Here is a 21,960-nt window from a genome sequence, read left to right as displayed (position 1 = left end):
CAAAGATTCAAAGACTATTTACAAAATAATATTCCTAAGCAGGTTCTAACTCTTCAGATCCAGAATTAAAGGGAGTGGCTGTCAATTTCATGAATAAAATTATAAAAATATGTTGTAATTCACTAGGCTGGTTTTTAGCAGTTAGAGTAGAGATCCAACACAGGTTTCATAGGACATCTTTTGAACCAGGAAATAAACTCCTTTCTAGGTAAAAAATGTGCCACAGAAAATGAGCTCTCCTCTTAATAGTCATTCCACTCTTCTCTTGTAATAATCTTACATTTATTTAGGGAGAAACTGTGCTCAGCCAACAGATTCTTTTTCCCAGCCCCCTTTTTGCATCTGCACATGATTATGTGGTTTTTTTTTTTTTTTTTTTTTTGGTCAAAGAGAAGTTAACAGAGAAGGCTCTTTAATAAGTGATGGACGGCTGGAAACGTTTTCCTTCCCATTTCTTCCTGCCTGGCTGTGACAGCTGGAGATTCAGTCACCATCTTTCTACTGACTGGTGCTAAAGATGGTGGAACATAAAAATAAAAGGACTCAGGCTCCTGATGCCCTGGGAAGTCCACCTGCCTGGCCTGCCTGCCCTTTTACAGGATTCCTTCATACGAGAGGAAAACTTCTAACTTATTAGGCTTCAGACTTTCCTATCTCTGTTACTATCAGCAGAACACAATTCCTAACTGATAGAGTAGTGTCACAAGGCAGGCCTAATAGATAGGGCTGTGAGAGTCTGAGGCCAAGATAACCACTAGAGCTGTCAAATTTCCACAAGCCTCTCCCAAAGGAGTTTCTAGATAAATCTCTGCTCTGAGCATAGGCTTTAATCCTCAAGAGATAATATAACATTAATGGTTAAGAGTATGATCTTTGGAATGTGACCATCCCTGCGTTGAATCCCAGCTCTGTTACCTACTACTACCTGTGGTCTTGGTAAGTTAGAGAATAACTCTGAGTCACAGTTGATAAAGTGATAAGAATAATGGTTTTTCTCTTTGATCTGAGAATTAATTAAAATAATGAGAAACGAGACAAGCACATTGCCTGTCACACAGTAAACCACAAAGTATTCTTCTCAATTCACCCCAACCTCTAGGTAGAATTTCAGTTATTCAATTGGCCTTACGGGTTTATTTTTAGTTTCTTCAAGAGTGTCACAGATATGTAGCCTCTTATAACCCAATGACAAGCTCACCAGAGCAGACTATGCAAGTCCTAGAGGCACTTGAACATCCATGTCCACCTGGACCAGGAAGCAGGGCAATAGACCCAGGTTAGTCTTTCACATTCACATTAACTAGAGAGTCCAGTGACTGAGATGGAAAGAACTATATTTATCTTGGTTAAAAAGAGAGTAATATTATCCCGAAAATTCAGGTTCTGAAAGTTCACAGTATGGATTACTCAAGAATCCAAATAGTCATCATCTTTATCTCTATCATTATAGAAATAGAAATGCAGTAGAAACAATAACATAAGTATGAATGTTTTCATGTTTCTATATGGCATTCTGTAAGCTTTAGTTATTTTTAAAGTAAATAAAATGCAACTTTTCTATAATTTTGAAGTCATATCAAAATAAAAACTTACAAAAAGGCTCAGACCTCCTAACCACCTACACATCATTCGAGAACCACTTCAAGTCCTGCTTCTGTGATAAGGCTGTCAAATACAAAGCTCTTTCTGTACTTCCAACTCTCATGGTCCTGGATGCTATTAGCCTATAGCCTAACTTCACAAATGGTCAGTGTACGATAAACACATTTCAGAAGAATAAACATGTAAATGCAATGGCCCGCTAAATAGCCTTCCTGCTTCCCATCTCTCCTTTACTCACCACTAGGATGATCATGTGCCCCTCTGTTTAAATTCTTTCAGGATTTCCCTTTTGTCCACTGCAGTGAGTTTCATTAAAAAATAAAAATAAAAAAAAAATAAAAAAAAAAAGGTCCAGAACAATTCTTTCAGAAATCTGACTCAAAGCTCAGTAGGTAAAACAAAACAAAACAAAACAAAACAAAACAAAACAAAAAAAGGAGGAGCTGTCCTGGTGTCAGTGGGGGCAAGAGGCCTAGAGCACTGCAGATCAGACCATGTTGCACAGCACCCTCCTACTATCTCTATGGGGTTGCAGAGGCACAAATGGAAAACCATTGGTTTAAACCATTGGTTTAAATCCCTGCTTGTCAGCACTCACCTCTAGCCCTTACCTTCAAATATAACAAAGCAAATACTCAGCCATGCAGCATTGCCCACAGTTTCTTGCGCCTCCACACTTTGTCTTATTCCCTTTATGAAGAGTTCTCCATCTTGCTGTCTGGTAAAAGCCAATCCATGGTTGAAACTTCTGCCCTTCTTCTGTGAAGTATATTCTGAGGGGTACAAATCAGTTGGTTTCCTCTTCCTTTGGATTCTCATAGTGCCTCACAATTGCATTTCTGTTAGCTTTCACAGTACCATATTATAATTATATACATTCCTCATTCCCATCCCTTCCATTGTAGGGCATTCCTCAAGCATGAGCCCTTTATCTTATTTATCTTTGTGTCCTAGGTGTCTACCAAAGAATCTGATATATAGTAGATGCACAATAAGTCAATTAAATGAATGGCTAACCAAATAAATACATTATCACACTGATTATTTTTGTTATTTGTTTTGTCACTCTGCCTTTTCTTCATAAGCATATACTAAGTAATTTGAAGACAGGGGCCTAGTCTTACATTTTTCTTGTTTTACCTTAACATAATTCTAGGAACACTGATACTAATAAAATATGTTCTAATTGAAATAAATTACATTTTAAAGAGTTGGCATTCTGTCAACATATATATAGGGCATTTAGCACATAAGTTATACTAAAATCCAACAAACATGCAATGGAAATAAAACATTTACATTCTATCCCATAGACAAGACAAATATATTTTTGATAGCAAGAAATCAATTTTGAAAATAAATGTGGCATTTAAATGTCATAAAAATATAAGAACTTAAAGAGTTCGGGGACATCAGATGTTTTTAAAGTGACCACGTTATTTCAGAGTTCAAGAAGTCAAAATAAGAAAGAGCTGAGCAAAGTTACATTGATACCACAGACTTTGGAAAAGGTGATTTTAAAGTGTTACATGGAAAGATAAGCAAGAACTCAGGTCTGTGACTCATAACAGCAAAAGCTGCTCAAGATAATAGGGAGACTTTCAAAAATGAGATTCTGACAATACAGATGGGAGAGGTAACTAAATAGGTCACGTGGTAGCCCAGAGAGCAACTGGACAATTGCAGATTCTGTAAATAGATTAAAGGTGGGGTGGGTACAGGACCATTGGTGAAGAAAGTAACTCTCCACGGAGGGACAATATCATTAAAGTAGGAAACCCAAAGTGAATGGAGACTTGTGAGAGGCCCTGATGACAACACAAAATCTTTTAAAGCTATATCTAGAGCAAAAGAAAGAGGAGAAAAGTGTTATAAGGTCTACTTAGGGTAGAAGGTATAAAATAACTGATAACAGAAAATAAAACCATTCAACTCTAGTTTTTGCTTCCTCTGTCAAAGAGAATAATTTTTTAAAAATTTATTTATTTATTTGAGGGAGAGAGAGTGTGCCACACACGCACAAGAGTGGAGGAAGGGGCAGAGGGAGAGAATCTCAAGCAGACTCCCTGCTGAGCACAAAGCCTGATATTGGGCTTGATCTCAAAACCCTGAGATCATGAGCCAAAATCAAGACTTGGATGCTTAACAGACGGAGAACCCAGGTGCCCAAGGATAATAATTTTTTATATAAAAGAGTAAACATTTTTTATATAAAAGGGTGACATGGAAGTCTAGAGTTAAGTGAAGAGATGGGTGACAGGAAACTCAGCAGTACCCAGAGGTCATCAAAAACTTTATGGCTCATGAGAGTAGTCTTGCTCAAGACACTGAGAGAACCCACAGTTGATGTCTTGGCTGATTCCTAAGAAAAGTACTGATGAATCTGCAGAGGGAAAACTTTCTTCAATATTAAAGAGGTTCCACAGTAATGGACCACAGAATTCTTCCCTCTCTTCCCTTAGCTTTGTCCAGCATCAGTAATTTGATTCAACATGTTGATGCCATGTTTACTGAATGCCTCAAAGCTGAGAAAACTAACTATATATCAGATGATGACACAATGGAGTTCTGGAAAATATCCTAGCATGTTTTAATAATATATTGAATAAAGTAAAATTCAGTTTAATAGGGAATAAAATCTTCCATTGGATAGAAAGATAATTCTTAGAGATTTGGAAATCCTTGTGATAAAAGAATTGGAAAATGTGGCTCAGAAGTAGTGGCTTAAAAAAAAAAAAAAAAAAAAAAGAAGTAGTGGCTTGCCTGAAAATCATTTAAGAACCTTTGTTAGCTGTGAGCTCCATGCACATCAAAAATCAGGACATGACTGACAAAAATGTTAATTCAATCTTATGCAACATGAATATTAGCAAAGTTCCAATAATAAAGATTATGGTCCCATTTTACTATTAAAAGTATGACCCAGGGAATCCCTGGGTGGCTCAGCGGTTTAGCGCTTGCCTTTGGTCTGGGGCATGATCCTGGAGTCCCAGGATTGGGTCCCACATCGGGCTCCTGGCATGGAGCCTGCTTCTCTCTCCTCCTGTGTCTCTGCCTCTCTCTCTCTCTCTCTCTCTCACTCTCTCTCTCTCCCCCTCTATCATGAATAAATAAATCCTTAAAAAAAAGTATGACCTGTAATATTTTGCTCCTTTCTGAGAGCTATATTTAAGATGATACATCATTCACTGAAACACATTAAAAAAGAGCTCCCAAGGGGAGCCTAGGAGGCTCAGTCCATTAAGCATCTGCCTCTTGATTTTGGCTTAGGTCATGATCTCAGGGTTGTGAGACTGAGCCCCATGTCGGGCTCCACTCTCAGTGCAGAGCCTGCTTAAGATTCTATCTCTCTCTCCCTCTACACCTCCTCATTTCTTTGTCTCTCTCCCTGTTTCAAAAAAAAAAAAAAAAAAGCTATCAAATAGTGTGGAAACTCAAAATCATATGCTATGCTATGTATAAAGATAAAGGAACTTACAGCACTTTATCTGTAGAAGGGACACTCAAGGAAATTAAATTAGTACATTGTGTTCAAGTATTTGCAAGGTTCTCAGATCAAATCTGTATTGAACATATCCTACAAAGATCTAGGTTGCATGAGCAAAGGTTAGAAGAAAAGTATACTCTGACCTAGCATGAAGGTCCCAAACTTTTTGATGTAAGGACCTGTCTACACTAAAAAAATATTGAGGATACCTATGTAACTTTCATTTATGTAGACTGTATCTGTTGATAATTATCATATTTGAAATGTAAAAATGAGAAATTAAAAAGATCTTTATCAATTCATTTTAAAATAAAATAAACCCATTACAGGCAACCATAAATAATATTATATTTTGGATGAAAAATAGCTGCTTCCCAAGACAAAAATAATTTCATAGGAAGAGTGGCATTATTTTTCATTTTTTTCAAAATCCCTTGAATGTCTGGTTCAATAGAAGACAGCTGGATTCTCATATGTGCCTCTGCATTCAATCTATTATGATGCTATATGTCATGCAGCCAATGAAAACCCCACTGTACTCTTGTTGGAGAATGAAAATAAAAAAGGCAAATACTGTCTTAGTAGTATTATGAAAATAATTTTGACTATAAGGACCCCCTGAAAGGGTTTAAGGACCCCTGGAGAACTGCTGGCATAGCATAAGGAGAAATTGTTAATAATTAGAGTTATACAAAATTGAGGTGGATCGCAACAAGTTCTAAGTTCCTGGAGCCATTGGAGGAAAGGCTGAACAATCACTTACCAAGATTTTCATTTTTGAGGAAGGGAGTGCTCTAAGCTATTCTCCTTTCTAAATGGCAATGTTAGAAACCACTCTTCCAGAGATACCTGTTTCTAAAGAAAGTATCATTAAAAAAAACAAAAAACAAACAAACAAAAAAACCCTCTTGTGTATCAAGTAGGTATAGTCTTGGAGTTGCTGGGGAATGCTGAGGTCTGTGGTTCAATTCCTTCAATTCCTCCCATGGGGCACAATTCCCCATGCATTATTTCTGAGACATTATCTAACCTCAGAGGCATGGACCCTTGGTGATAAACATCTAGTTCAGGGAACTCAACCACTTCTATCCTCTAAATGTTACAAATTTTTTTGTTTTCCTGGAAATCTCCCTCTCTTCTGCCATTTGAGTCGCCCACTAGAACAATCTAGAATAATACTTCTCCCTCTTCTACATAACAGGCCTTCAAATATATGAAGACAGTGACTTAGATGCCTTTTTAATAAAGAGGTTACATATTTTTGAGAGGCAAATATGATTTTGTTGGATGTTTAAGTTGAAATCCTATAACAAGTAGACCAAAAGCTGTTCCCCAAAAAAGTGTGTAATGAAAAACTGACATATTACTAGGAAGTTATTGAAACTTTCTATCTATAAAGGGCTTTTTTTAATAGTTTCTTTATAATACTATGCTCTGTTTCAAAAGAACTCTATAAATCACCCAGATCCCCCTTTACATAAATAATTAATTTACTAGTCTGCAGTTGACTTGTTGAAGGTATTTTTTAATCCTTATCAAAATGGAGTTTTCAGCCTGATTTATAGTAGATTAATCAAGGTGATTTTGCGTTTTGTGAAGTTACATTATAAGAAAACAGATTCAGGTTACTGAACTGATTATTAATGAAAGAAATATGTATCATGTATCATAACCTGGAGTCAAAATCTGTTTATATTTGAGCTGACCCATCAGTTACAAATGAACTTTCCCACCCACTTTCCACCATAATAATAACAGAACCTACTGATCAACAACAGGCTAGGTGCTCAGAAAACATGCATTCTAGCAGGGCTATACTAATCAGCATTCACTTTCACGAACACTCAATTCACACACAATTAAAAACTAGGGCTCTGCATCCACTCTCAAAAATGTATGAGGAAGGGGTAAGTGATTAGTCCCTGTGGTTGCCTATGTTTGGAACCACATCTCAATGACTAGCTGCTCTCCAGTATGCGAACTTCCATCCTCTTGTTTTGTCTAACAAATTCTTCATGTTCTTCTTGATGTTAGGTATAAAAACTGAATTTAGGGTATCACTTGGGGGCCTTTAAAATAACAATATAAAACAAATCCAGTCTTTCAGACTAGGAATATCCACTATTTTCCAAACTTGAAGAGGTGCTTGTGTTATTAGAAATTCTGAAATCATAAGGAATAATATAATATGAAGAAGATTTATTTTCCTTTTTTGTTTGTTTCCTATCAGCATGAAGGGCAGAGTGAAAAGACTACAGACCGAGGCTTTATCTAAACTTAGAACACTCTACTTGAGAACTAAGTGAATTCACCTCTTCCAATCATTGCTGTAAATAATATCTCCTTTCCTGCCCATAAACCACTAACATCCTATTGTTTTCTATAAGGTAAGTCCTTAATCCTTCCATTGTCAACTCTTCCATTTACCATAAAAGCCTCCCTCACCCTTTTTTTTTAATTGAAGGAAAATTTACGTATGGTTAAATGCACAAATCTTAAGAGTACAATCTGATTTGTTCTGATAAATATACACATCAATATAACCACTACCCCAATCAAGATATAGATTATTTTCACAATCCAAGAATGTTCTCTCATGTCTCCTTTAACCAATCATCATTCACTTACAGTTTTCTCTGTTTTTCAACTTCATGTAACAGAATGTATGTTATCATATAAGTCTCCCTTCACTCAACACAATGGTTTTGAGCTTTATCCATGTTGTTGAATGAATCAGTATATCTTTATATTGTTGGTTAGTATTTCACTGCATGAATATGCCACAATTACCTATTCTATTCGTGTGCATTTGGATTGCTTCAGTTTGGGGCTATTATGAACAAAATTGCTATAAAATTTCCTATCAAATCTTTTATTATAGATTTAAGTTTTCATTTCTCTTGGGTAAATATCTAGTAGTGGTGTTGCTGGGTCATAGGGCAGGTCTAAATTTAACTTCACAAGAAACCAGTTTGTATGAGAATTTCTATTGTTTTACCAAAAAAAAAAAAAAAAAGAATTTCCATTGTTCTGCATCTTCACCAAGCTTTGGTTAGGGGATGCTCCCATCCATCCTCCTTTATTTAGGCCTAGTGTCAAGTCAAGTTTCTTACATTAAGCCAATTTGACATCTTTAATCATTGGAGCTCATCTAAAAAAGTGTGATTTTCCCACCAGCTTTCCAAAGAAGGTTTCAAAGTTTCTACCAGAAATATATATGAGAATTTGCCTATATATAATATTACTGATCATTCCTATCCACCCTACTACACACAGTTTTTTTAGGATTATTCTCAATTTGATCAGATTTCTTGCATTATGTCCCTTAAAATTTTTAATTAGCTTTATGATCTAAAGAAATGTCAAATAAAATATTCCCAAAGGGGAATAAATTATGATTCGTGCTACACATAGAATTTTAAAACTGGATCTTCAATATAATCTGTTCAAAGCCTAAATTTTACAGAACAGGAACCTGAGACAAAGAATTTAAAGAACTTTCCAAAGGAGACACACCTAATAGGGGACAGAGGCAAAATTAGAACCTTCTCATCCTGTCTGACAACTTAATGACAATTCCACACTGACTTGTTTTGGTTCAAAGCCATTCTATTTCAAGGCAAATTTAAGTCCAAATTATCTTTATATGACTTTCTTCTCTGAGAGCTAGTACCAAGTGGTTTATTGTAACTCACACTATTAACAACATCTTGTAGTATTCAATAGCATATTAAAATACTGACAGGGGTTTTTTGGGGAGCGGAGAGTTGGGGCAGAGGGAGAAAGAGAATCTCCACGCCTAGCATGGAGCCCTACAGGGGTAGTGATCTCACAACCCAAAGATCATGACCTGAGCCAAGATCAAGAGTTGGATACATAACTGATTGAGCCACCCAGGTGCCCCAAAAGTATTTTCTGAGACAGTAAGTACATCTTTGATCAATCTTATTCAGTAAGGAAGGATATTTTTATAAGGGGCAAAGAAAGTAAAAGAATTAAATAATGCCTAAGATCAATGGGGCTAAACTCAGGCTCCCCAATTTGGAAGCTTTCACCAAAGCAGATCATTCCTCTTTGCACAGAATTCACTAAATGTTTGCTATTTTTATGTGTATTATTGTGTTTGGTTTTTGAAAATGTAAAATTGACCCAACTTTTTTACCATAGCACATTTATTCTGGGAGAGCTTTCACATGGAATTGTTATTAGTGTGAAAGAGACATGGCATAAATTGCTTTTTAATCATACTGCTCCGGATGCCTAAGCAAAACACGCCTGCCCTGAGCACTCCCCTCACCACTGTGAGGATGACCTCACCTCAGGCTTTGTGTGTGTGTGTGTGTGTGTGTGTGTGTGTGTGTGTTTCTTGTGGTGTGCTAACCAAGCAGGCAAAAGGATGGATTTTTTATACATTTATGTCAAAATCAATCATTTTTAAAAGTTGAAAAATCAGTTTTTAAAATTTCCTGTAGCATAAAGAACACTCGATTTGCTATAGATCAAAGAGTTTAACACATTTCAGATGTATTGGGTCTACAGAAAAATGGAAGAAATAAGGAAAGTTAACATTTTCTAATAATATCCTGAAGAGCCTTTTGGAGTGAGTGGACAGGATTTATTTTATGTTATGGAAAACCGGGTGGTTTGAAAACCCAGTTTGTTGCATTACATCATTACATTACATCATTTTCTAACACTGTCTTTTCACATGCATTTTCTTCTAACATCAAACATTTTTTTATTTTTATTTTATTTTATTTTATTTTATTTTATTTTATTTTATTTTATTTTATTTTATTTTATTTTATTTTATGATAGTCACACAGAGAGAGAGAGAGAGACAGAGAGAGAGAGAGGCAGAGACATAGGCAGAGGGAGAAGCAGGCTCCATGCACCGGGAGCCCGACGTGGGACTTGATCCCGGGTCTCCAGGATCGCGCCCTGGGCCAAAGGCAGGCGCCAAACCGCTGCACCACCCAGGGATCCCCCCCAAACATTTTTTTTAACACTACTATTTGGGGCAGTTTTTATAAACAATTACATTTATCTTGGAAAAACATGAATGTCTTCTAACTCAGGTATTCAAGCCACTTTGTAAAACTTCTATTAACAGAAGCTAAAAGTCTATCATTTGTTTTAGTTAATATTTGAGTTCGCAGGAGTAAAATCATCAGCCAACAGCAGCTGTGCACTGTGTTAAATCTAGAGCTGGCATTAGTCTATCAGATATGCAAATATTTATATCCTCATTGGCTAAGTAAACTGTTCAGCTCTGCAGAAATGATAGGTTTGTTTTGGAATACTATAAGTGACTCCCTTTTCTAATAATGGCTTTTCTTGTGCTGAAATTCACACTTCTAGTTTGAGTTTGCCTAAAATTTCTTACACAAAAACTAGCATAAATCCTTATATACCTCCAGAAAAAGAAATCAGATCAGTAGTTACCAGAGGATACAAAAATTAGATAGGTCAGATAGAGAAAAAAATTTTGACCTTCAGTCTTCAAATTTACAAATGAAGAAATCCTTAGAAAAACATAATGTTCATTTTAAAAACTTTAAAAAACAAACATACTAGGGCATGTTAATGAATAAGGATTCAAGTCTTCACTTGTGAATGTGCCAATACAATTTAAATAATCCCAGGGGATCCCTGCTTCTCCCTCTGCCTGTGTCTCTGCCTCTCTCTCTCTCTCTCTGTGACTATCATAAATAAATAAAGAAAAAAATATTTAAAAAAACAATTTAAATAATCCCTTGTTTTTGAAAATTCAGGGCTTTTTTTCTTAAATTTAAATAATTATAAATAAGCCCATAGTAAATATGTAAATAATACATCTTTGTGTACACTTCTGATTTTGTTTCTTAAGTCCCATTAAGTGGAACTGTTGAGTCAAAAGATAGCAATAGTTTTAAAAATCCTTATGCTTATTGACAACTGTTGGGCAAATTTTTAAATCTATTTGAACACCAGTGTCTTAAATCGTGAAATGTAACTAAGACATAAGGGGCAAGATTGTTAAGAGGGCTAGAAAGAGAAGATCTCAAAAATAAGTACATACTATAAACATTTTCTAATTTTTCCAAAAGTGTGGATTTGTTTCCAGGGAAAATAATTGTCAATATTCTGGATGAATTTTATTTTTCCCATTTCTATGAAAGATAATTATCAACCATCAATGATGAGAATAATCTATGACTTGGGACACTGTGGTCAGGGTAGAAATCTTTACAACCATCAACAGTGCCAGCTTGTTTACATACATTTTTTTCCTGTATCTCCACCTGTAATGGCTCATGTAACCATATGAGACAGTACTGATATCACAATATATAGATAACGAAATCAAGGCTCAAAGAGGGAGTAACCCACCCTAAGTCTCCCAGTTAAAAGACAGCTCTGCCCCACGTGAAACCCATGTTTTTCCACAAGCTATGACAGTAGTGTGTAATGTGAAAGAGATTGTTCAAATAGGTCATAAAAAGGGTTCACCTTAAAAATGGTCCCTGAATTAAGTCAAGCAAAGAAGAGGAAGAAAATCCAAAGGAGAATAAACAGATAGAACTAAAACCATAGAGTGGAAAAATGACAGCATTGAATAGCTGCCTTATTGCAGCCACTGTCCCAGGTGATAAGAGGACGTAGATTAAAAAGTATCAGCAAGAAGTTCATAAGCAGGTAAAACAGACAAATAAGGAAAACTATTGTATTAATTGATAACTATTGTGTTTGAATTATGCCCAGGACATCATATGACATGAAGGACAGATACCTAACCCAGTGTAAAAGGACCACCTAGGTTGAAGCTTGCAGGATGAGTAACTATAAGCTAAGCAAAAAGCATTCAGGTGAGAGCATTTTATGCAGAGAAAGTTGTGAAGGTGAAAAAGACCATGACCCATCCTCCGAAATGCTGGAGGTTCAGAATTTCTGAAGCACAGATGGGTTTATGGAAATAGCATGAAATGATGCTAGAATACTGGCAGAGCAAGACCACAGTGGTTCTTTTGGGCTGACAGAGCCTTGAACTTTATCCTTAAAATTACTTGTTCCTTTATACATATCACTAAATCCTCTGTTATAATTCCTACCACAATGATGGTGACATAATGGTAACAAACGCCCAACATTTATGTTTTATATTAATCATTTAATTCTTAAAACAATGTTATGAGGTGAATTATCATTACGTGCCAATCATTGTGTTAGTCTCTACTGATACAACACTGAACAGGCATGTCATGGATATTAAATAAAGAAAGGTATATTCAGATTTGCGTTTTCAATGATCATTTTAGCAGAGATTTAGAAGATGACATTGAAAACACTAGCTGGCAAGATGAAACTGGTTATAAAATATCTACCATATCCAGACAAGTTACTGTGAAGACTGCATTTAAGGCAGAAGAGGTAGGACTTGAAAGGAGGGAACAGATTTGAGAGCTACTTAAAGGCAGGCCATGGTTACCAATTAGATATGGAGGATTAAGTGACAGGAAGAATCTGGAATGTCAACCAGGTTCTGGCTTTAGCTTCTGGGTGGAGGTCATCCTGTTCTCTGAAATAGACAAAACAAACAGAAGAGCAGATTTTATGCAGGAAGGTGATCTCCTTGGACTAGAAATGGAGATTTCAGAATCACAATTTAAAGGCAGTATGTCCATAGACAGGTATGTACGAATTCATGAATATAGGAAGAGCAAGGAAGAAGAGGGATGATAATGAACTCCAACCATAGTTTAAGAGGCTACTTATCAATTATTGGCAGTGCTGGTATGTGTATGGCAGAGATCTAAAGCTGAGGGACAAGAATGTATATTTGGAGCTATAAACATGTAAATGGAAGTTGAACCTGTAAATAAAAATAAACTTCCTATAAGAACAATTATCAATTGAGATGGGGGTGGGTGGCAATGGAAGTGAAATCATGGAAAGTATCTATGAATGCTCTTTATGTACAGAAAACCGTTCTAATGAAGATATGATAGTCTTCCAAAATATAAGAAAAGATAAAAAGAACATTTCAAAGAGCAGAACATAACTTTGTATTGATCAAATTCTACTCTCAGCCTCCCCTATTTCCTTTCAGATCACATCATGCAAAAGCAAGACAGCCACCTCTAACCAAGTGCCACAACCTTGACCTTGGAAGAGAGTGAAAGTAATTGATGATTGAGCATGAGGAATCAAAACCCCTGTTCTCTAACCAAAATTTGCTAATCAACTATAGACCCCCTTTCTAGGATCATCTAAATTTCTAGCCTAAATACCCATTTCTTTCTATTCCTTTTGATATGCAAAGTGACTAGTTAAAGATTTTAATTGACATTTTCAAGAACAAGTCATTGAATCTCACTTGAAGTCTTCAAATTGAACTGATATGTGGAAAATTAATCCCGTGGAAACTAGAAAAGCTGTTTTACAAGTGACATGGGGAAAGACAATCGCAGCTTCACTTAGGCTGAGCAGGGGAAAAAAACTTTTTCTATCATAAGTTTCTCCTTTTTAAAGAGAGATAATGGATTGGAAACCATTTCCACAATTGCTTCTAATGTTATTACTGCCTGAGAAATAATACACCAAGACACTCCTGGCTGATCTGTTAGATAGGCTTTCTTAATACACTATTCTACCAAGGTGAAAATGTTTAGCTTCTTCAATTCATAAAGAAATAAATTTCTAACTTGTTGATGGTGATACCAAATATATATTTCTTATATTTATATATATATATTTGTTATATACATATATACACATATATATAAACAATACTTATGATGCTGTATAAACAATCTTTTTTTTCTACTTTAGAGCAGAAGTACTGTATGGAGATAGTAATCAACTGTAATTATTGCTTTTGAAAACTCAAGCTTTAAAACCCACAAAATACTTTAAAAATAAATGCAGGAAGCTTCATAAAATACATTTTCTCAATTCAACAAAGAAAAAAAATCAAACCAGTTAGGACACTCAAGTGTTATTTGCAGCAATCATGATAAGTCAATTTTGGCTTAAACCATGATTGTTATAAACACTCACAAAACATATTATTTACCAGATGGCAATCTTACTCAAGCAAACATATAAAACTTATGTTTCATTATTATCAAATAAGGATGAACTTGCCACTGGGATAACCTCCAGTAGTTAAACAAACACATCTCCACAAAATGAGTGCCATGGTTTCTATCATTGGATAAGTATATAGAGTAAAGGAACCATCTTAAAATTTAGCAGCTCTAGCTTATATTCAAGAACCAAAGCTTAGAGCAGAAAACACACACATGCAAAGTGGCATATTCTTATCTGCGCTTAGACTTGTGTTTACATTTTCTTAGAAGAAAACCTACTGCATTTTTAGTATTCGAAGAAGGAACAGTCTGAAACTATGATATAAGCTATAATATCTGTGTTAAATAATTAATTGATATTATGAAATGTATAAAGCAATCCTCAGACTTTCTTGTTATTGCCCCCTCCACCAAATACAAAATCAGAATCTATCAGTCTGTATCAGTGGTGGAATGTACACTATAAGAGTTGTACTTTATGAGTTATAATATCATAGACTAATGGCAGGATACTAAAGGTCTATTAGTGATGAACACCAGATTATTATATTTGTGTGTGTGTGTGTGTGTGTGTGTGTGTGTTAGTTTGGTGGAAAATGACACCTTTTGTAACTGAGAATCATATAAGTTTCAAAATAGTTTCAAAATTAGTTTTTTATTGTGCTACCACAATTAAAACAAAGTGAGGATTAAGAGTTTCTTTGGCTTATTTGTTTACTGGCCACACACAATACTCTCAAACAACCTGGTTATTCAGAAACTCCATTATAAAAAAAAAAAAGAAAAAGAAAAAAGAAACTCCATTATAATATAAACTCCTTGAACTTGTACAAGTATGGTGAGAGTTAAGAGGTATTACAGAAGAGACCATGAACAGAAATTGAGACCACAGACAGAAATATCAGGACTCTGAAACAAAAGCAATGGGTCTTCCTTCACCTCGTCAGGTGCTTCAAGGACAAAGGCCAAGCAGTATGGAATGACATACAATAGAGCATTTATGTCCAATAGGACAATAAAGAAGTCCAGGTTGTCTCCCTCTGTGCTACGTCACTGGTTGCAATACCTTGTGCTGATAAATCCTGGATTTCTCTTTGCCCCTGAATTCATGGCTATGGCAGAAGTTGCATAACTATCAGCTTTCTGAATGCAAATGCAGTTCTTCCACATGAAGACAACAGACGTAAAGAAACAAATTCTGGATTTCAACAAGTTAAATGCTATATTAAATTAGAAAAGTCTTCTGAAGACTTTCCACTTCCTCACATTGTTTAAAACTTCTCATTGGATAGCACCAAGGCAAAAGACAATCTCTCTCCATAGAGGAGTAAGCAGGCACTTCACCTGGCAGAGCATTTCACCATTGAAGGACAGATTGCCTTTAGATTGCAACTTCCTTGAGGGTCGAGTCTCTTTCTCTATTACTTTCTGAATTACATCTAAAACACTGAGGACTTTCAAAGAATATTGGTTTGTGACAGACAAAATGGATCACTTACACCGTACATCAGTACCAAAAACTTTAATGCACTCAAGCAAGGTCATTTCATCGTTACCAAGGAGCCAAAGAAAAGAAAACTATATAGAGAGAACCTTTTTGACAGGTGTTCCTTTACGAGTGCTCCACTAACATGGACCAAGATTGAACTATGATTCCAGAAACAACAACAAAAGTATTTGATGTGCTCACAACCTCTAATACCCTGATAAATTTACCTGGGGTGTATTTTTCTTCAAAAGGTCTATTATATTCATCTCTAGCTGCTTAGAAAAAAGAAAATAAATGACATAGACAGGACATGTGGCATCACAACCAAAGACCAATTTTTTAAGTGGCCATTTCATATATACATAATTGAAATGCATAGTGCCATTGGTCTTTCTTCTCTCCCCAATTCAAATGCTGGTGGAAATATCTATAAAACTGGTAACATAATCATAACATCTAATAAAGATTTCTATTATTCATTAGTATTATAAACATATTTCCTTTCTATAATTAGTGTAGCTTCATTACAAAATCATTTGAAAAACTATCTCCCATAATTCCTCCACCCTAATACAGCTCCTCTCAGTTCTTTTCACTTTCTGCAAGTAATGAATACGTTACATGAGAAAACAGCCCTAGCTCACCAGCCTACCACCAAAAGCTGCCCTCCTTCCAGCAATAGGACAATAGAAAATTTTGAGATAAACACCAGATCTGTTTTTAAATGAGCCATCTTCATATAATTACCCAATGCATCCAAGCATTCCAATAATTCTAACTGAATTTTCTCAATTGCAAAGACTGATATTTCTTATCAAAATGAAAAAAAATCATTTTATGGCTACAAAGAAGGAGAAATTGAACTTCTTTCCCTACACACTTTACTCCCTCATGAACAGAAGGGATACAGTGAACAGTGTTTCTTTCCGTTAATGTGGCTTGAAATTCTATTCTACATTCAAATAAGGCTCTCTCTGGAAAACCGCTGGGAAATATCATCTATATACATGTGTGCCACGAGTTCTTATATACATCCCTCAGTGCCCCTGGTTAATAATGGGACATTTCCCTAGATAATGAAAGGCATAGAACCATGACCCTTTTAAGCAGAAGAATAACCTGACAAGGTAAATTCTGATCTGCCATGAAGGTAGAAGCCTTTCCTCTACAGCAACTTCAAGGGTATAGATGGTTACAGAGACCTCTGTTAGCTAGAACGTCGATGCCATCTCCAAACTTTGCCAGGTGATTCTCTATTGGTGTTGAAACTGTCAGTGCTCTGAAGAATTTGAGTGTTGGGGATTCTTTGATCTTTCCTCCTTCCACTAGTGAAAGGGGAATTGCATACCTGGGAATAAGAGGATAAGGATCTAGACTCTAACTTTATGGCAGGCCACCTTCTCCTGCCAAGTCTCACATTCCTATCTGAGTGGGGGAATGCTAAATTCTCATTTCATGAAGTTGTCATAGGAATCTGAGACAATGTAGCCTTAAGTATTGCATAAACTCTGGAGAATATTGTACACTTCTATTATTGAGAATATAATTATGATTTATTAATGTTAGCACACTAGGTTAGGGCTATTGTTTTCTTGGCATGTTTAAAACTAGAAAAATCAGAAAATAATTCCTATTGATCTCATAACAAGCATAGAAATATAAAGCTGAAAAAACAGCCATTTGTAATTAAGCGACTCTGTTCTCTCTAATTTTTAGAGTACAATACAATATTGTAACTCTTTACTTTTATTAACTGCCAAAATCAATCTCAGAACCTATTTTCCCAATACCCTGGAATAAAAAGGATAGGATATTTTTCCTTAGATGCACAGATGCAGTTTCATCTACATGCATGGATTTCAGAGGCATTTTTTAAGCCATAGTGCATATAATGAACAAACTGTAATCATATCTTTGTCCCAACTCATTACAAAATGAACTCATAACTTAGAGCCTCACAATAAATATCTATTTCTAATTTTAGGCTGATCATTAAATATGGTTCACACTAGGAATCTGTTAAATGAAAGAATGTTAAAATTCACTTACATCACTTAAAGCATATCGATTCTGATGACTATTAATCCACATAAAACAAGTGGTACATCAACAGAGACAACAGCACTTCAGGAAAATTCCACTCAACTCTCATAAATTGCTGGCTGTTCCCTTTAGTTCCACATGTTCTCTCTCTATCTCTCTGTCTCTCTTCTCCAACCCCCAATGTTAGCTTTTGTCAGTGGCACTCCTATTCCTCTCAAACATTGGTGTTCATTTCCTTTCATCATCCTCCTACCTACCAAATACTACTCTCAGGAAAGAACTGGAATAAAATATTCTTATACAGATATACTTACTGATAAGGCTTCAAAAGTTATACGTCCTAGGTATAATTGCATTTTAATAGGCAATGTTTGTCAATCTAATAAAATTATCCTTTACCTAAACCCCCACTCAAAAAAATATACCCATTTTGAGATGTTAGGAACTCTTATTTTAAACAAGGGAGTCTTTCATACTTTAGAACTCTTCTTCTTTATCTGTGAAATAAGAAGTTTGAACTATACGGAATTTTTAATATTCAACTACCTTTTAAATCTAAAAAATGGCAACTTCACATGGCTTAATTCAGTAGATTTGAAGTTATAAACATAAATACTTTGATAGGCTGGGTGGGTAGCATGTGTCAAGAAGCCAGCTGCAAACTAGTGAGTATTGGAGTTTACAGGAACCTGAAGAATACAGGCCTCGTTTGTTTTTAGACTGAAAACAAAGTCACTAAGCCAAGTCAAACTAAATAATGCCGGGGTGAAAACTGGTGAACCACCAGTTTGTGAATGCCAAACTACATGATTATGAAGATTCTCTCCAGCCCTAGCTTTCTGTGATTCTGTGAAGTACACTGGCTAAGGAAGAGGGGTTCTTAAAAGTATTAACTTTTCTCTTCCACAACCATTGAAGCATCACTGAACAGCCAGGTTAAAAGGCAATAACTTGGGATCCCTGGGTGGCGCAGGGTTTGGTGCCTGCCTTTGGCCCAGGGCACGATCCTGGAGACCCGGGATCGAGTCCCACATCGGGCTCCCGGTGCATGGAGCCTGCTTCTCCCTCTGCCTCTCTCTCTCTCTCTCTGTGTGTGACTATCATAAATAAATAAAAATTAAAAATTATTTAAAATAAATAAATAAATAAAAGGCAATAACTTCAACAAACATTCTGCTACTACCCCTGTAAAGACAAGCTCTCAAACAAGAGCTACCATGATTAGAAAACTAGAAAGAAAATGACAAGTCAACATGAATGAAAAAGGAAAGTCAATAAACTACCAAATTTTCACTGTGACAAATATAGACTTTGTGGAACTCTGTTTACCTTCTCCATTCCAGAAAACGACATACTTCTCATCAGTGGTCATAAGAAATAAGTGAGGTGACTCTGAAACACATTACAGACAACAAATAATAGGAAGAAAACAAAGCAAAGGTCTTCTTTCACTACTGTCTCATACGTGTTGTCCAAGAAGAGCTCTACTTCTCCATTCTTAGCATTTGGTAGACAACAGACAGAAAATCCAAGCCACACAAAAATGCAAAACCCACTGTATGAGTTTGGTTAGGTTAAATGCATACTCATAATGGGTTATAGGTTTAAAAAATCAATTTTAACCACTTGAGTCAATTGTGGAAGTCTTAATATTGACCACATTTACTCAACTGTCTGCCACATATATCTTGTAGTTATTTCAGGGCTTATTTATAAATACTATGAATATAACACCCTGTCATTAAAAAAAAGTGATTTAAAAAATCTTCTGCTTTTCTCTTTAGTGAGGAAATGTCATGTCATCAGATCAAACTGTGTGTCTGTGTGTACACATGTATCGTATGTAGATCTTTATGAGAATATCTACTGACTACAGGTAGAACAACTACTGTAAGCAGTACAGAGGAATCTTAAAGGTTGTATTTCTTACAATAAAAATGTACTATATTTCAAATTTTACTAAAGTAAAGAGAAACACATTTCTTCTTCTTTTACCTCCTGAGATTTTGCACATTCCGTATCTGGGATCTGATTCTCTTTCAAAACCTACATAAATCTGGTAATTTTATTCTAAGGGCTTGAGCACTAGAATTATGCAACAGTGATAAAGTGTGGTAAATTTTGAACATGTTTTTGCTAATGAGATAGACAAAGGAGACGCTATTGAGGAGCATGGTAATGTTAAAAAAAAAAAAAGTTGGTTTCCAATTCCTTGGTTACATTTTTAAGTACACTCAACATCAAATGTCCAAACAAAATATCTTTGTTTGGGTCTTCTTGCTGTTAAGCATTGGTGCTTATAAAATATGGATGTCTAAAACCTATATACATTCTGTAGAAATCACTACAATATGATTTAAAACATTCCTGGAGATTTTTAATAAGATTTATAATAGTGATTAATTACCACCTTACAATTTCAAGCATCATGCTTTATGAAGAAAAGCATGTATCTACTCATAAAGAAATAACAGTACTTTTAAAAATAGCCATTTTTATAAGCAAAACAGTGGATTTATTTAATCAGATATATGATTATCAATATGAAATACCTTTGACATAACTAATTTAAAATCATTACAGAACCTTAATGGATATCACTCTGTATAAACCCCTACACCTCCCTTGGATCTTCTCACAACTATCTCAAACAGCCATAAAAACAAATGAAATCTTGCTATTTGCAACAACATGGATGGATCCAGAAGATATAATCCTAAATGAAATAAATCAGAGAAAGACAAATACCATATGATCTCACTCATATGTCACATTTAAGAAACAAGACAAATGAAAAAAGAGATCATCAAAAAACCCAGATTCTTAAATACAGAGAACAAACTGGTGGTTTTTGGTGGGAAGGTGAGGGGGGCACAGGTAAAATGGATGAAAGAGATTAATACTATACTTACCATGAGGAGTACTGAGTAATATATAGACTGCATAGAATTGTTGAACACCTGAAACTAACATAACACTCTATGTTAATTATATTGGAATTAAATAAATAAGTAAATATTTTTAAAACATAGAATAGTTTAACTATGAGTTATCAACTAATCAACCACATTCAAAATATATAATATATAAAATGAAAAAGATAATGTTGAAATTTTCATAGATTCAGAAAAATCTCAGGATAGAAAAACCTATAAGCAGGTGAAAACTCCAGTGTTTATAGAGAACAAGGGAGTAATGAGATTGTGATAAGTGGACTGTGTTAGTTTGTGGCAACAGGAGTTCCTAATGTGCATCTCAAGGGACAAAAGCTACTTTCCACTGGCAGGCTTGTCATTTATAAAGGTTGGTATCCCATTGTCAATTCTAGTTTTTCAAGAAAAGCTGGAAATCTAAATCTCGTGAATTCTCCCAACTTTTAAGTGTTGGCAACTAATTCAAAATAATAAAACCCAAAAGGGACAGATTAAACCCATCTGGAGACCATGAGCTGCTTCTGGGTCACTAGATTAATAATAAGCTCCTTAGTCCAGGCTTTCTGATTTGTAGCTCTTATTACCACATTCCTGTCAGGGTGCTCTTCCTCGGTTCAAATACTTTTAACTATGTATTTGGACTATCAGTAGTCCTCAAGCCAGACTCCATATTTTGGACAGTTCTTCCTTATTTTTTATCAAAACTTACTTCTCATCATTGTTTAAGAGCCATCCCTGCAACATGAAAATCTTATAGATAGTTGAAGATATAAGCATACCATATATATTTGGATGAATAAATAAACTTTCCAAATATAAAAATATATATATGACTCTTACTATTTAGGGGAGTCTTTTTAGATGACAGATCTTTTTTTTTTCATATAATTTCATAACAAAATCAAAACAAAAATCAAAAACGGGAATAACATCATCAGACCACAAGTGTTGGAAAATATGAAGCATATCGGTAAGGGAGATCTTGCCAGTGACTCAGAAAAAGAGAGGAGAGGAGAAGGACCTTATCAGAGGCTGACACAATCAATACTCTATGCCTTCCCAATCCCAGACCATGATGAGCTCATTTCTGTACTCAGGTCAGCACATCAATGCTTGTGGACAATGGCCCTGTCCATTTCCTCACATGTATAATTTGAAATACTACATCCCACTCCCTTATCCTCAATCAATTCCTCTTGCCTGTATGTCCAATTCAACACTCCATTTCTGGTTTCCAATCCTCCATGGGCTTGCAGCTGCCTACCCCACATCCTTTCTCTTTCGCTGGTCTCTTCAAACCACTTTCCCTTCCTGCTTTTTCCATAGAAACTTGTT

General features: G+C 35.4%; 1 protein-coding gene across 15 annotated transcripts in view; it reads right to left on the bottom strand.

The window, feature by feature from the left end:
* Positions 1–21,960, bottom strand: part of LOC144324194 (uncharacterized) — a 580,701-nt gene that overhangs the window by 401,532 nt on the left and 157,209 nt on the right. For 11 of the 15 annotated variants that reach the window (XM_077915477.1, XM_077915475.1, XM_077915478.1 and 8 more), the window contains exons 2-3: positions 20,605–20,658; positions 19,022–19,084 (exon numbers count right to left, since the gene is read on the bottom strand). The exons of the other annotated variants lie outside the window; for them this stretch is intronic. In XM_077915477.1, coding sequence (XP_077771603.1) covers positions 19,022–19,084; positions 20,605–20,658 — 117 coding nt within the window. The remainder of the gene's footprint in view (positions 1–19,021; positions 19,085–20,604; positions 20,659–21,960) is intronic. 15 annotated transcript variants of the gene reach the window in all.

The sequence above is a fragment of the Canis aureus genome, chromosome 11 (genome assembly GCF_053574225.1).
Source record: "Canis aureus isolate CA01 chromosome 11, VMU_Caureus_v.1.0, whole genome shotgun sequence".
In the NCBI taxonomy this organism is placed as follows: domain Eukaryota; kingdom Metazoa; phylum Chordata; class Mammalia; order Carnivora; family Canidae; genus Canis; species Canis aureus.
Note: the sequence above shows the minus strand (reverse complement) of the source record. Positions and strands in the feature narration are given on the sequence as shown.